General features: G+C 35.8%; 1 protein-coding gene across 3 annotated transcripts in view; it reads left to right on the forward strand.

Annotated features, from left to right (window-relative positions):
• Nucleotides 1–16,998, forward strand: part of WDR27 (WD repeat domain 27) — a 54,351-nt gene that overhangs the window by 35,666 nt on the left and 1,687 nt on the right. For all 3 annotated transcript variants that reach the window (XM_027904201.1, XM_027904200.1, XM_027904199.1), the window contains one exon: nt 4,754–4,856. In XM_027904201.1, coding sequence (XP_027760002.1) covers nt 4,754–4,856 — 103 coding nt within the window. The remainder of the gene's footprint in view (nt 1–4,753; nt 4,857–16,998) is intronic.

Consider the following 16,998-nt stretch of genomic DNA (forward strand, 5'->3'; position numbering starts at 1 on the left):
AGGTTTTAGACATTAAGGTAAAATCTCCAACTAGTATTATGATCCTGTGCAACTAGATTATAAGTTCCCCTGGCAACATATTTTAGAAGAATTCCCACAGCCACTTGGAAGTCATACATTTTCTCACAATTACACTTTGAGAGCCTTAGGGTCAGACACACAGTTTGAATGAGATACTTCAATTTTGAGATATTTTTTAGTTTGCATCTCCACTGTGAACTAATTGCTTGACATCATCCTAAACAAGATACACATATATATATACTCAGAATTTGATTACTTGGTTTCTTCTGAATGTGAGGATCCCATGATTTGTCATAATTTTTTTTTCCCTTGGAGCTTTGGAGTCTAGTTATGTGGATTCAGAGGGATAAAGCAGTGAGTGGAGTTCCTCCAAGTTTGAGACTGGAGATGCATGAAAGTATAGAGGATGGGTAGCATGTGGTCCCTGCTGGAGGCTAGGGTGAAAACATGCTGAGCTCCCACTTGAAGGATTTGGTTTGTGTTTAAAATGAAATCCATGTGTACAGTACATCTAAGGTAGCTACTACTACTGTCAAGTTATACTTGGATTCAGCAGAACCTCAGTGGATCTGTTGGTACTGATTGGTTTCTAAACAAATACAAGAGCACTTGGGAAAAGTAACCAAATACAAAGAGAAGGGGTTAAAAAAAAATAAAAAGGCAGTGTTGGTTTGCAGTTTTTTTTTTTTTTTAAACACATCTCATAGAATTAAATTGACTTATTTGTGAAAGTATCCCCTTATTCATAAAGACACACACCATTCTAGCATCTTTCTCTTATAAAGACACAAAAAATATTTCATTTTTTTCTAATATTCTCCAAGTTTTTTTGCAACATAAAAAGATACATATTTTGGAATGTAGACTAAAAGATGTACAATGGAGAACATAGGGAAAACTTGGCTGTTTGCTGTCCCATGCAATTACCAGATGTTTGTCATGGTAACCTCTGAAAAACTCTGACCAGAAAAGCATTCTTAGGAGGCTGGACAGCATGCCAGCTGGCCACGTCAAGTCTGCAATATCCAAAATAATTTTGATCACCACCTGTTGCTACTTAAAAAAAAAAAAAAACAAACAAACAAAAAAAAAAAAAAACCTGGAAGAAGGGAACCCCTAAAAGAATACATATATATATAATCTATCCTATTTATTCTAGGGGTTTTTTGTGCATTTTTTTCCATTGCTGTCATACTGGGAGTTATCTGGAGTTAATAGATTGCATAACAAAGATTCTACTGAACTCTGTGGAAAGTTTAATTAGAATAGTTGTTTTTTTTATGTCTTTTTAGAATGGGATTTTGAGGGGCTGGGGAAGTAGATTAGCTTGTAATAGAACATATATCCTGATAGAATGGAAAAGTTGAACAGGAAAACCATGAAGAGAACAGGATCCAGGGTATTGGTTATTACTGTGGCTGTACTAGCACAAGGAAAGAGGCATTGTCCTATGACTCAGACATTGCTTTATATTGCTGTGGTATAGCAGAGAAAAGATCAGTGCAAACCTTAGAATACTGTTAGTTTTTATGTATCCATTTATAGGTGAAGCAATTGAGATATTTGTCACAAATACAGGGGAGTCAAATTCTTTTGAAAGGAAGTGTTTTGCAGCATTTTATTAGCAGACTCTTCTGTGAAGCAGAGACACCCTATTGAGGAAGTTACAACCTCTGAGAATGAGGTCTTAAACACTTAGAAGTAGCCCAGATGACCAGTGCTTTACTTAAGGAAGAATGGTCATCCTGAAGACACATCCAGGAAGGACAGTGGATATATGAATTTTGTTTATTTTTCTTATGAGGAAATTTCTTTCACAGGATTCTGATGTATCTTACAAGTATAAGATTAAAAAGAAACTTTTTCTTCAAATTTTCTATGAAAAGGCAATCAGACAGAAAAGAAAAACCTCTCTGAATTTGTAAACAGTGCAGCTGTGACTCTGAGACAAGAAAATACATGATTAAGGCTCATTTGTGGGAGAGATTTACTTTACAAAATTAATACTGTTTGGTAGGAGCATAAATGAGGGCAAAATCTTGCAATGCTATATCTGACAATGAGGGGGAACAGCAGACATATCAGGCTTATGTTTTATTTCTCTCTTTCTAGGATATTTGAAAGAAAGCTGTCCTCAAAATTGCCATAATACCTTTGCTGCTTAATCACAGTATTCCATCATAATTGTGGTTGGAAGGCACCTTTGGAGGTCACCTTGTCCAGCCACCCTGCTTCAAGCAGGGCACCTGGAGTCAGTTGCCCAACATTATGTCCAAGTGACTTTTGAATACGTCCAAGGAAGGAGACACCACAACCTCTTCTGGCAACCTGTGCCAGTGATTATTCACCCTCACAAAAAAGTGGAAAAGTAAAGAGGTGTCTCCTAGTGTTCATACAGAACCTCTTGTATTTCAGTTTTTGCCCCTTGCCTCTTGTCTTGTCACTGAGCACCACTGAAAAGAGTCTAGCTCTGTCTTCTTGAGGGTTTTCCTTCAGCTCTCTGATGGCTGATGTCATTGAGAGGCCACTGTCAGGTATCTTGGAAAGATCATGATGATCAGGAGAGGCGTCTGAAGACTGAAGGAAAGTAAATGTCACTTCTGTCTTCAAAAATGGCATGAAGGAGATCCAACTCACTTTGATCCCTGTAAAGGTGACAGAACAACTAACTCTGGAAACCATTTCCAGTGACTGAGCCCTAGCACAGGTTGCCCAGTAAGGTTGTGGAGTTTCACACCTTGAAGATATTCAAAACCCATCCAGACACGGTCATTGGCAACTGACTGTAGGTGAGCAGAGTAGCTGGACAAGGTGACCTCCAGAGATGCCTTCCAAACTCAGTCATTATGTGATTCTGTGAAAGTTGCAGCATCGGATGTGTGGGCTACCCTTCATGTTTTCTTTCAAGTTACTTCCCAAAAAGTAAAGTTTCTTGAAAGTATAAATCAAATATATTGCTCTATGATGTGTCCTCCACTATCTAACCTTTGGAGTTATATGTGTTAGAATGCTGGATATGAAAGGAGACTGAGGTAGCTAGTATTTTCCTTTACTGTCAATAGGAAGCTTGAACAGAGGCAGGTTATTTAATAGACCAAATGTGGCCATTGCTTATTGAAAGTCTCTGAATATTCATTATAGAAAACTGTTGCTGAAAAATGTTTCTACCTCTTAGTCACAGTAATTGACTGCCTTTATAAGTTGGTTTTCTTTAACTGTATTGTCCTCTTAAATTGGATCATTTACAGCATTAGGGTAGAACTAGTTTGACATGAAAGGTCTGTTTACTGTAAACTCAAAAGTTCTGTTGATATCTGTAGCTTTATTACACATAAATTCAGCCATGTACATACTATAAAGTTCAGAGTTAGGCTCTGTAAAATTTTGTCTTTTCACGTGTTCAAAAGTGTCTCTTTTATGCTTTAGTAAGTAATAGCAATTGGATCAGTCAAAAAGTAGTGTTTTTGTTTAATTATACCTGTTTCATGTGAGTAAATGAAACCAACTTGGCATTTAGTGCATTCTTACACATACATGCATGTCTACAACAGAGCAACATGGTATAAAAATGTAGAACTTTCTGTACATAGGTTCAGTCAGTTGAATTTACATAGCTTCTGTGCTTTCACTGGCCAGGAAAAAGTGTGTATCACAGGTGTTGGCAGGAGATTTTACTATTTCAAATTTGTTCCTGGACCTAGCATACATTTAAAAAAAAAAAGAATATGTTACGGCTGCATTATAATGAATTATGTCAATTTGTTTTGTAAGGAGAAAGGTAGAGAGACAGCATTCATAATAAAGGCAAAAGAAGAACACAGATATTATAAGTCTGTTTTGAAATGATACCTCATGGGTATAAAAATAATTCTCTGAAATGAGGCCATCATATGTAAATTACAGTTCTGAATGGTTACAACTATGTATTTTTTTTTGTAGGTAGACGTTAATCTTCATCTCATTATAAACATTTTTATTATTAAATGGTCCAAGTGTGCTTAGCTACCAAAAACTTACTCCACAATGCTTCTTACAATGTTAGCGTGAAAAACAGGAAGTTAATTCTTTGCATTAAATTTAAATGCCTTCCTTCCTTTAGACACATTATCGCAGATAGGTAAGAATTTATTTACAGTTATAGGCTAGATATAGCTAGATTTATCAGTTTGGAATGCCACTTCGATACTGCCGTTCTTAAATTACCATATGAAATAAAACAAATTTGAATATCCAAACTCGGTTGTAAGAAAAACAAACAATAATTATTTATGATTCCACATACTATGTCTTCATTTGATATAAATTACTTGAGGAAAATTTCTAAATCTTTACAGTACAGACTTCCACAACACCTTCCCCTTAATGCAGGAGTTCAACTTTCACTTCTGGGATGGCTACCTAGGGTAGCTTAATGGTAGGCATTACAACTCCTAATTTCTACTTACTGATGATGTTTCTATCTCTGTAAACTAAATAAGGCCAAAGCATGGGTTTGGTCATTGTCCTGTGGCAGTGTTGTGTGTTCTTTTTATTTTTAGTCATTGATGTTTTTAATGTCTTTCAGTTTTGTCAAAATCCTCCTGCAGAAATATTTAAAACTTAATTTGTGGATTTGCCTTAGTCAATTTGTAGACTAAGGAAAACAAATGAGATTTTAGTGGGATCTCATGAAAATGTAATGAAGATGTAATTTTTACTTAGTATTAATAACACTGAAATTTCTCTGTAGGTGTGAACGCCGTTTTGAAGGGCACAGTAGCCGCTGCTATCCGTGTGGAATTGCAGTGTCTCCTTGTGGACGGTTTATAGCCACTGGGTCAGATGACAAATATGTAAGTAATGTTTTTGTTTATTTTCCTCCTAAACTATAGGAACTACTCATATTGTACATAAAATAGTCTTTTTAAGAGTGTTTCTAGGATTCATCTTAATCCGTGAAACTCAGGTCTATGATACTTTCACGTAATTCATTCATATGTAGCAGTTACATGTGATTCATGATCTTTTTGTCTGAAAAATCCCTGCACAGCTACATCTTAGTGCTCAAAGTAATTGTTAAAAGCTTGTTTCTCCAGGTTTTCATAATGCTTGACTCTGAATTGTCATGTGCCATCAAAGATGAGGAGAATGGTGTTCCCTGTAGTGCAGCTTTATCTGTTGTGTACATATCTGACCACTAGGAACTGTGTAGCAACTACATATTAATTTACTTAAGCTCCCAAATACAGAGTGGTAAATCTTTTTTCTTATGGGTTTCTTATGAACCAGTCAGCCGAATATAAAATGAGAAGTCATTCAACTGGAATTAGAACTTTCCACACCCTTGGTATGTGTTTTCTCCTCAGACAGTTTCTCTTTTCAGTGTCTACCCTATTTAAATTATTACACTTAGAAAAGAATCCTGACTAAATGTCTGTTGCTACCTTTTTAAGTATGCGCCTAATTTTAAGTCAGTTGTGCCTGCATTGTCAACTGAATGTTTTCTACAGTGTTAGCTAAGAGAGAGATGATTGCTAACTTATACTATAGGCGTTTGAAATCAAACTGGAATTGGGTTCATTGCAAACACAACCTTGCAATTCAGCTGGGTAGTTTTAACTTTCTTCTAGGTATTTCTAGGTGAGTCATCAAAACATGACACAGTTTCTGGTCAACTTCAAATTCAGAATGAGAGGAATTTACTGTTGTGGCTAGCTTTGAAATACTGGCTCAAATCATGTATGAAGGTTAGAGATTTTATTGGTAGATTTCTGGATGTCTGGAAATAGATAGTGTGTTCTTGACATTTCCATGATAAAATACCCTTTTCAAGTTTCTTGTAAATTGCGTTTCAAAATTCAGATTGCAATACAAAAGAAGGGCTTTTTCTTTTGTCTGTGAAACAAACACATCTAATATTCATCTCAGCTCATAAGGTATATGATACAAATATATTTATTTGAGATTGCTAATTAAGGCTGCTTTCGAATTGGATAAAAAGAGGTGCAGTCACAAGACCTGTCCTCTTCTCTTTTGTGTTAAGGTATTTTTTTGGAATTAGTGCTGATACAAAAAAGAAAGTGTGAGTTTGCCCTTACTCCGAAGTCTCGGCACATGGTGGGTCATTAAATGAAGCTGAATAACTGGAGTGCATCCTGCTCCACTTGGCATGCGATCCCTGGTGGGCACAGTACCAGTCAATACTTTCTAGTGTGGCTCCTGGGTTAGACTTTTTTGCATAATTTGCATCCTCTGTCTGTAGAGAACTTTCATTGTCCTTCTTATCCCCTCAGGAAAACTAGGTCAAGTTTTGGAACTGTGCTTACACTGTACTGTTAGGACAAAATTTTAGGAGGCTTCCCTTTGAAGTGTTGAGATTGAATATAATTTTGTGTTTCCTTTTGAAACAGAAAATTGAATGTGGCATTGAATAATGCATTCATATGGTTCAATTAAAAACATCCTGACCGATGGGCTAGTGTGCAACTGGGACAGTTTTGATAGTATCAAGAATCACATATTTTTGCAGATTGTATGAGTGAATGTCCATTGGAGTTAAAAAAAATGCATAAAAAATCCGCGCCGTGGATACAAAGCACATTCTGAAAATAAGTTATGTAACTTTCCACTGAGCAGCAACTGTATCTTCAATCATCTTGGAGTTTACTTTATCAAGTGCAATTCTTGCACTCCCTGGTTAACAAATGTGGTTGATTTTAAAGCCAAAAGAGGCATAATTGGAATATAATTGAGAGACATTAATCTTAAACTGCCTTTTATATTTCACAATATCTGAAGTATTTGACAGAGAGAAATATGTTTTTGTCTACATTGATTAATAGCAAAATCACATTCCTTCAAGTCATAGAAACAGGAAACCAAAATATGTTATTGTAAGAAAAAGAGATTAAAATTCTGTCTGCCTTTTTCTCTACTTAGAAAGTGTATAACCTATTTTATATACGAAGAACTTGGTTTAGCTTCTGTGTGGCCGAAGTAGCCGCTTGGTTTTATTTGAACTGCTTTCATATATGTTAATGTGAGATTTGTAGAAACTGTAAATTGAGGGTTGAAAGTGTTTCCCTAGCTGATTACTCCAGCTTCTTTAAGAGAACTTTTACCAAGACCTGTGTAGAACCTGATAGCCTGACCAAAGTGGGTAACCCTGTGGTGGTTTTAATCTAGGCCTTCTGTGGTTACCAGTTTGTAACCAAGGAAGAGGCAGTGTTCCCAGTATTCCTTCTTTCTTCTCTTCCGCCGAAGTTTGGGAACAGTGGGTCCCTGCGTTGGTCTCGCTTATCTAAGGCTGAGGCCTGCAGCATCCACTGACCTGCCACGTGGAGGCTTGGGGAGTGCTGGCCATGTGTGTGTGTCAATCCTGTTTCTTTCTAAGGGATGTAGTGAGATTTGTTTTACTAGTTATTTTACTAGTTCTTGGGTTTAATTGCGCATATCTATTCGGTTTCCCTTTTTGTTTCCTTTTGTCCCTTTTTCCCCTTTCCCTATCCCTTCGGGGGGTGTTTGGATTCCCTGTGCTGTGTACATAGCATCTTAACTGTAATATACACAAAATATATTTTTTATATAACTAGCTTGGTTTTCAGGTTCTTCCCCCCAGAAAGGGGGGAAGAGAGGGGCTACTACTGGGGGGTTGGGCATATGGCAGGGAGCCAAGTCCGAACCCTCACACCCATATCCTGATTTTGAACTATGATTTTCCTTTCCATAATTAATCATGATTAGAAAATATAGAAAGTTATAATTTCTAAAATCAGATCCTAATTTTAAATAGAAATTGATTGACTTTTTCTCAACTAGGTATACCTAATATTTTAATTTCTAACCATTTTACAAGGGGGCAGTTTAAGGTTTCTGACTACCAAACAATACTATTAAGGATGTTGGACAAATATACTCTAATTGGGTTTAGATTTCCATTTTGCTGAGCTCTGTACAAAAATGTTTACCTAAACATTTGTTGACTAAAGAAATCTTAGTGTAAAAAGGTAAAAAAATATTTGAAAAGTGTGAAATGCTACTTTTTATTATAAAAATAACTAATTTTCTTCTGTGCTCCATGTAGTCATAGTTAGGCATTTTAGTTCATGTCTAATTAGGTTCCTAATTTTTGTCTTTGAAGACCTTAGGGCTCTCTGAATAAATTTAAAGTTTCCAGAAATGAAGTAGAGAATGCAGAAATAAATATTTGGCTCTTTAATTGTTTTCAGTCTCATTCTTTCTAGCTCTCTTTGAACTGTAGACTCTAAGAGGCACATTTTGACCTTAGTGCTGAAATGGAATTTTTTAACATGAAACTCTCTGTCCCTGTCAAATCTCAAAGCCTGGGTTCACAGTTAACGTGGATTGACCCATACTGCAAACCCAGAAATTTTTCAGCATAACAAGTTGCTACATCAGTAACAAAAATATGTGGGTAATATATGACATTATCTTCCTTTTTTTTTTGCGCTTTCCAAAAAGGCTAGGGTTTTGTCCACTGCCTACTGCATTGTCTTTGAAACACATTCTACATCCAAGATTAAACTTAGGCCTTTCAAGAGTGAAGGCACCAAAGACAGAGAGAGTAGGAAGATTGTTTCTTCTTACCCAGAGGCATCAATACTGAAAGGTGCAACAGAGGACAGGATAAAGCAATTTCATGATTATTCATAACCCTACTTCTTCATCCCCTAATTCTTTTTTTTCAAAATTGTTTTTAGTGTAAATTCCCATTATGCAAGTGATGCGGAAAGTGATGCTGGTCAGGGGGCAAATCCAAAGAGTTCTGCAAACCTGTGAGTGGTGTCTGGATGCAAACCCAGACCTGATATTGCTTGCAGACTTGGTTGTTTTCTGATACAAGATTCTGCATCAGGCATAACACAAACTTTAGAATTTGTTTATAGTTGACACCCTAATTTTAAATAGCTGCAGAGGTTGATATTCCAAATATAATATCAGCCCTCTTGAATAATAGAATATCAGTCCTCCTGAGCAATATATTCTAGTGCTTTGCTACCAGAAAATACATTTGGAAGTTGGGTTGCCAGCATTGTTTTGTTCTGTACATCTTGCACTGCACTACTTCTTAATGCAATCATTGCCACAGACATTTATGTTATAGTTCTTGATTCTAATAATTATAGTATTTGTCACATTGGTCTTTCTGTGGCTCAGTTCTGATTTATGAAATTGAGATTAGCAATGATATGTTTCTTCTCTCCTTTTGTCTTTAAAAGAAGAATTTAAATGTGGCCAATCTCAGTTTGTTCCTGTGATTAATTGATCTGATCTCATTTATATGAAATACTTCCATCCTTGTGTGTCTGTGGTGTGATAAGCTTTAAAATTTCATCTGATTAGGTCCAGAGTTGCATAAAATGGTCTAGATATCAAAGAAGCAACACCTCAATAATGCCAAAATGTGAGTGATAAAATAATGTGGTTGGTTGTTCTCCCTTTTTGATTCCAGTTCGCTAGAACTTTTTAGGTATGAATGAATAGAAGGTGAAAGAGTTGAGATGAGGGAAAAGGCAAGGGATTGGGAAAGATACTCTGGTACAGATGCATGCAAATGTAAGAGATAGGACTTGTTAACGACTCAGAATGTTTAGTTCCATATCTCTTGGGAGTCTATCTTGAAGGTATCACTGATGCTTAAATTAGGTATCTTTGATACAATATGAGTATGCTTTAATACTTAGCTAGAAAACAATAAGAGGAAATTTTCTTTACTGCTTTGCTGGAAAATTACTTTTAGAAATTTGTGATAGTGATACTGTATGGTATCTATTGTCATGGTCTACACTTCATGCCAAAGGGCTTACAGAACAGAATGTATTATATGAAGCAGTAGTAGCGACTATCTCAAGTATTTTGGTTTTCAGTGTCATTGGTATCCCAATTATATATTGCTCAAGTTTTATTTTATGTGTCCAAACTGCTTAACTAAGATAGGCTTTAAGAGAAAACATCTGGAGAAAATACCGTTAGTAATGTTTACTGTGGAAAAGGCAGGACTGACATTGTTTGGCAGAACAAAATTCAGAGAATAATGACAGCAGAGAATGAATGACAGAGACAGACTACCCCTCTGCCAGCGATTGCTAGAGAAAATCTATCCCTTTCCAAAGAAGAACAAAAATTTGTGTTACTCTTGAACCTGAGTTTCTTAAATTCTTTGGTAGTGTAGTTGGCTCTTATGCTGATTGTCCTAGGAGTGAAGGGATAAATATTGCTTTCTTTTCAATACAGTTATGATTTTGGGTATTCTGTTACTTCACTGTCTCTTTGGGTGTATCTTTGAAAATGACTGAAAATTGTAGCCTTGGTAGATTATTTTATGAGCCATGGAATTATGTGAGTATGTGCAGATTAATTGCTTTAGTGTGCTTTTTGGTCAGTTCAGACTATTGCTTTGTCTAGGCTGCTGCACCTCGGACCTGACCACCACAAAATCAGGCTGGCACTTAAGAGAAGTGAAGGATTTTCTGCTGGCTATATATGTGATGTTATTTAATTAGTACAGAATACCCTTTTTTTTTCCAGTCAAACTGAATTTTATTACTCTGTACTGTGTTATTGTGTTACCATTTCAGTTTGGTAATGTTTTTGAGAGCTGAGTGGAAGTATGAGAAATTAGCATTTTTGCTAAAGAAAACTAATTTTATAGAAAATAACCCGTGTTCAAATGCAGGCAAAACAAGAAGTCAAAGTAGATATGAATACCAAAGGTTCATTTTTGAATGCATGCAGCAGCGAGGTGCTAAAAGTGGATATGTATAGTTTTATACCCACAGGGCTTATGTTTTCTATATGTGTACCTCTTGGTCTACAACTCTGACAGTAGTTAAATTTTGTGTATCATTGGTACATATGTATGTAATCCTACCAGCTGATTGCATTATACTTGCAAATTTATTAAGTTGGGGCAATCCTTTCTAAAGTTACTAAAATTCCCTATTATACCTAAAAATCTGATTAAAGATCCTCTGCAACATCTGAATCTTTCAGTACTTCTCTCAAACAGTCAACACCATTACATAAACAGAGAACGTGATTTTTGATACACTTGATATAGAGAAGGGTCTTAACAGCAGTCAGAAAAAAACCATTTCCAAAGTAGGTGGTGGGTGTGATCCAACCATGCCGTTTCACAATGAGAGGCGAGGTAAATTTTCTTACAACAAAATCTTCAATTAATAATTCTGCACTGTGACAACAATAAGTATATTGTAAAAGTAAAAGCAACCTAAATACAATAGTGTTTGGTGCTACAAAAATTTCTTAAGCAGACAAATGAAAACAATCATATACATAAGGCCTTGAAATTGACTAATGAAATAGAAACTAAAATGGACAAAAATTACAATTTGATGCTTCTAAGAAGGATGGCTTACAGAGGCAAGTCTGAAATATGATTGAGGTCTGTTTCTGTGATCTTTTTTTAGTGAGGAAAATTCAAAATGTGTTAGCTATAACTTCCATCAGATTGATACATCTAAAAAGTATCTGCTGCATCTTGAAAGATGGCTGATCTTGATAATAGTGACTATTTTAATAAAAAAGAACATTTAAAATGTTCTCTGGTATTCCTTTTGTAGTTATGTCAAAGGAACTCATATGGAAACTGGAATCTTACTGTACTGGGAAATTTCCTGTGACTAGCACAAAGACAGCCTCCATAAGTGGCATTAAAAGGGGAAGGGACTCTGAGAGGGTGTACAGTATTCAACATTTTGGTGCCAAGCTTGATTAGAATTTCCATGCAACCATGTGGCAAGTATGTAAGATATCTTGGGACTGAAGAGCAATAATCAGTGCTCAAGATACTTGTGAAATTTTTTTTATTATGTGTGGATTTGACACTGATACCTCTAGTTAAGGTAGTCTAACACTTTCCACTATAATTCTGGTTTTGTTTGCTTATAACTGAGAACATTTTGGGCTGCCACTTTCCATTTTGAGTGTCTGCTTCAGGCTGATTGTTATTTTTCTTTAGTATAAGTATATCAGGAGCTTTTTCAGCTTGAGGATGAGGAAAAATACATGGTTCAGTGGGAGATGTGTCCCAGTATAAACAGGAGACAATGGAGTTCAAGTCAAGCAATTATATCATTGCTCTGACATAATTGCTGGATGACACTGATGGAGACAAATGCAGAATAAAGCCTTATTAATAAATGCAGATACCTTTTCTGAAATTATAAGTAGGATAATTTATTTATTTTTTCATCAAGGAGCTTTAACACTTCTGTAGCTCATTTGAAGTATTAGAAAAAACAGTCAGAGAAAAGGGATGACTTTGACCAATCTATGCAAAACTTGTAAAGAAAAAAATTCTCTATTTCCTTAAGGCCAAATTAGGTATCTTAGATGTCAATGTCTTTTTGGTTTTTTTTGTTAGTGGGTGTTTCTTTCTGTGATTTGTTTGTAAAATATGTACTCCAGTTTGATGCCGTGGCAATTACAAAGGGTTTTCCTGGAAGCTGGTGTTGCTTTTCTGATCCCTGTCCAAAAGCTGATAACAAGGAGAATTTTTGTGTTATTTTTCAGTGTTTCTGTTTCTGATTTGCTTCCCCCTCTTTCCCAGCCCTGGAGGGGCTAGGAGTATAAGTAGTTTGACGCAAATGCATAGGGCCATGTACTGGATTAGGGAACAGTGGGAACAGATGGGGATAAGTTTCCTTTGAAGATAGAATGTGAGAAAACAGAGGCAAGAATTTATAGTGAAACTCTACAGATAAAGAGTCAATTCATTTAGTACACTCTCTCTGCCAATGCAGTAGAATAAAGTAGTTTTCCATTTGGATATGAATTCCTCCACTCAAGGAGGGGCCTTCACCCTTCTTTTCTGGGTACAAATCTGAAGAAGAAAGCACAAGCTTATATATGCTGGTAAGGTGCTAAACACACTGTCACACTCTGGGTTAATGAAAACTGACTACTCCAAATTTTCTTCAAACGTCAAGTGAATGGAAATACAAGTAAGTATGTGGTTGTGGATGCAGGAAACTTGTTTGGAAGCTATGAGTCCAGGTAAATTATTTTTACTTTTGGCTGACCCTCAGCAAGAAATGGAAAGGAAATACCAATATCTACTGAATCAGTATTTTTATTAGAAGAAATTGGTCTTAATATATAAAAAAGGGATTGACTTTGGCTGAAGTCTACAACAGATTATATGCACATATGTATTTTGTGTATTACTGAGTACTTCCTAGACTGTTTTGTTTTCTTTTTTATTACATTTGGTTTGCTGAAAATCTGTTCTTCCTCTTTCTTGCTTTCATATTTTCAAGGGTTTTTTAATTCCATGGGTAGTGTTATGATATAATTTATAACTCAGCTACTAACTATTTTTTTGTGTGAGAGTTTGTTTTTTTTTTTCTGTAGGGAAGAAAATCTGTTAAGTATAGAATAGCAAAAGAATTTGAATGACACCAGGAAATACAGTAAAACTAAAATGATGGCAGACTATAGTAGAAGAATGTTTATACTGGAGTTATTTCTCTTCTTATGAATGTTATTTCTGTTAAAATACAATTCTCTTTGGGTTTTTTTGGGGTTTTTTTTGTTTTTTTCTTAACTATTGAAGTTAAAAATAAATGTACTGAAAAGTTTATTTTCACTCTTGAACCGAGTTAACTTTTATTCTCAGAATTTAGACTATCGTTAGCTAGTTAAAATATCTGTGACTAGAGTTACTTAAACAGAAGCTGGTTTTATACAGTTTTATATGTTGGTGTTTTTCTTTTAATCACATTTCATTGTGTTACATGTAAAAATGTATCTGATTGAAAATTATTATTACTTTCCCTTAAATCACAGTTACTGGAGGAGAAGATGATAGCTGCCACGACATAATAAACTATTCTTGGATATAACTAAGGACTGTGCCCATTCTTCTGTTGAAGTTGAACCATGACACATAAATATTTAAGATTTATAGGGCTAGAAGTACAATATCAGAAAGACATTTAGCACTAGTTCCGTTAGGATACAATCGTAAAAATGAAGTACAATGGGCAGGTTGCATTCCCAGCCATGTTCTGTGTGTTTTGTCTAGCAGCTGTTCAGCATGAATTTAGTCTTTGTATAAAAGTCAGAGCAAAGGTCTTTCCCATGTCTTCGAATGCTTTGGTGGTTGGCTACAGGTGGGATTCTACCTGTAGTTGCTTGTCATTACTTTTCTCTGGCTCAGTGAATCTTCTTATACAATGTGATGATTCAGAGGAGTGCTGCATCCCAGCCTGATCTCTAGCTCAGGGTTTAGAATCATTTCTTGAAAGGTGGGAGGTAAGATTTTGCATGCTTTTTAGTTTGAGAAGTGTGATTAGACCACCAAATACATGCTTGCTAGATTCACTGAAACTGCACAACTGCTTCATAGCATTTTTTGAAAGAAAAGTATGAGCCAGATAGTTGATTTAGGAACTGTGCGGAAGAGCATAAATTACTAGAATACCTGGGCTTCACAAACTTTGGATTTGTCTTCAAAAAAATAGTGAAATATTATCACATGTATTTTACAGAGTGGAATGGTAACATAAAGATTTAGCCAAAAATGAACATGGTCCTTCCTGAATTAAACTAAGAACCTGGAATGGAAAATTAATTTTTATTGGATAATTTTGGCAAAGTTCTGTAAGCCACTAGATTATGATGGAAAAAATTCAGCTTCACTAACCATGTCTCTCTGTGATAGGTTCTCTTGTTTAAAAGAGGGAACATGTTTCTTCTGAGCTCAGAAATTGTTGGAAGGCATTATAGATCTGTGAATTAGAGCATTTTGTGCTCTTGATTCTTGCTGTCATTGACTTTACCTCTTCTTTGTGTCTCCTTCCGATAAAGGGAAGGAGAATAGGCTTAAATAGGAGAAGGAGCGGGAAAGCAATTTGAAACAGAAATAGAAAATATGGTGAGTGATAGAAAGCATAGTCCTGTCTGCTGCCTATACCTTTCTGCCAAAGACTGGTCTGAGTATATGCAGAAGAAGTGATGCAATTGCAGAGAAATTAACTTGTGAAGGGATTTAATAGCTTGCAATAGAAGTTTTGTAAACCTATTTTACTAGCTCCCCATGTGTCAGTTGTGCAGAGTCCAGATAACTTACAGTATGAGCCAAGCACCTGAATTTTTATTTTATCTTCAGTTCTATTCTGGTTAAGTTCTTATATCTGACAAAGTTCTGTAGTATGTTAAAAAATACAATTTATTTGTCCTGTTTTGGTCATTCCCACAGTTCTAAAGGGGATAGATGTGCTCAATAGCTAGGAGGAATAGGGTTTGGCTCTTTTATGATACAAACACTTCAATCTATCATGACATTACTGAATATTTTTATACCATTGAACCACTTTGACAAGAGGTCTTTGAGATTTTGGAGAGCTGTTTGGTAAGAATGATTTCTCTCTAACTTTCTTCGGTTTGTTAAATGTGGAGAATCATCCAGTTCTGGAGAGTGCAGTGCAGCTTGTAATACTTCTTGCTCACCTCTCACTCAGTGCACTCCTTTCCTTTCTGGAGTCTCTCTGGAACACAGACTTCTGTACCATCTTATCTCTCATTTTCTTGAGATATGCGTGTTCCAATTAATTATGTGAATATGACTGCTGTATTCTACTCTGGAACTGTGGTAGTGATAGTGAAGTACAACTGGATTGCAGTCTCTACTACACCTTGTCTTTGCTGAAGTACAAAGGTAATTTCTAGCACTGTATTCATGAAAGAAAGACCTGTTGGAAATCTGAACAATACGGCTGTCTAATATAAAGTGTGACAAAGCTTGGCTAAGAAGAAGAGAGCACAATATTACAGGTACTGCGATATTGCATAAGTGTCAGCATCTGGTGATTTTGATACCATTTGAGTCATGATATGGTATCATCTGAGCGAAGAATGGAAAGCCACTATGTAGGGAGGAGAATGGAAGGATGTTGCCTTATGCCCTGCAAAATAAGGGAAATTTGAAAGGGTACTATTATGTTAGAACTCTGAAACCTTCTCTGTTTAAGCCTAATAACTTGTCAATGTTTCGTCAATCTATTGAAGATATGAAGTACATAACCAACACTGCCTCTTTATTCTTTTATGTCAATAAAACATGGATCATATCTAACGGGAGGTATTTATAAAGAGCTGTTCTTCAGTTTCTGTATGGTGACGGCAAGAACTTGAGTAGTCTTGTATACAGACTGACTTGCTAATACATGGTCTTGTACTTTCTATTGGAGCAAATGCTTTCCTTTGTGTTACTATATCACTTTTGTCTTGTTTGAGTTCCCCTTACCTATCTGTTCCCTTGTGAACTGATCATGTCCCAAGGGGTGAAGCTGTGTTATAGCCATAAGATTTAAAACAAACAAACAAAAAATTGCTGCTTTCATACTGCTAGCAATGACTTCTCATTATCATAACTAGTTTCCTGAGATGTTTTAAAGTAGGGAAAAAGGCTTTACTTTTTAAGGCAGGATTTGCAATTAACAACAATTTGCTATATCCTTTTAGGAAAGACACAATGATTTTCCCACATTGCTGGAGACAATGCTACTTTCCCAGTTAGTATGGCAATATCTGTGTGGAATGCTACAAAAGATCCAGAGTTTAAAAATGGATACCTACATTTCTGTCTGTATTTAGGTACTCCATTTGTGCCAGTAGATGGTTTTAATTCCATATCCTGGACAGAATCCAGGATATGTGAGGTTTATAAAGTGGATACAATTAAGTGGATTTATATTTGGCTTCTTTGGCCTCTCAATGAATTTGGTTATGAATGGAATACTTGACACTGAGGACAATCCAGTGTTGCTTCAGTGCTGCTTAGGATTGCAGAATCTTTGGTGTTGAATTATAAGATTTGTTTTCTGAGTAAAACATTACATGTTTTTCAGGACCTGCATTGGTCCATGAGTCTTTTTCATATATTGGAAAGACTGTCAGTTGAGTCCATAAGTTTTTTGAACATGTACCTTGCCATTTACTGTCTGCTGG

This window comes from Empidonax traillii, unplaced genomic scaffold, assembly GCF_003031625.1.
Source record: "Empidonax traillii isolate 1590-97213 ecotype Southwest subspecies unplaced genomic scaffold, ASM303162v1 scaffold1020:size208104, whole genome shotgun sequence".
Lineage (NCBI taxonomy): Eukaryota > Metazoa > Chordata > Aves > Passeriformes > Tyrannidae > Empidonax > Empidonax traillii.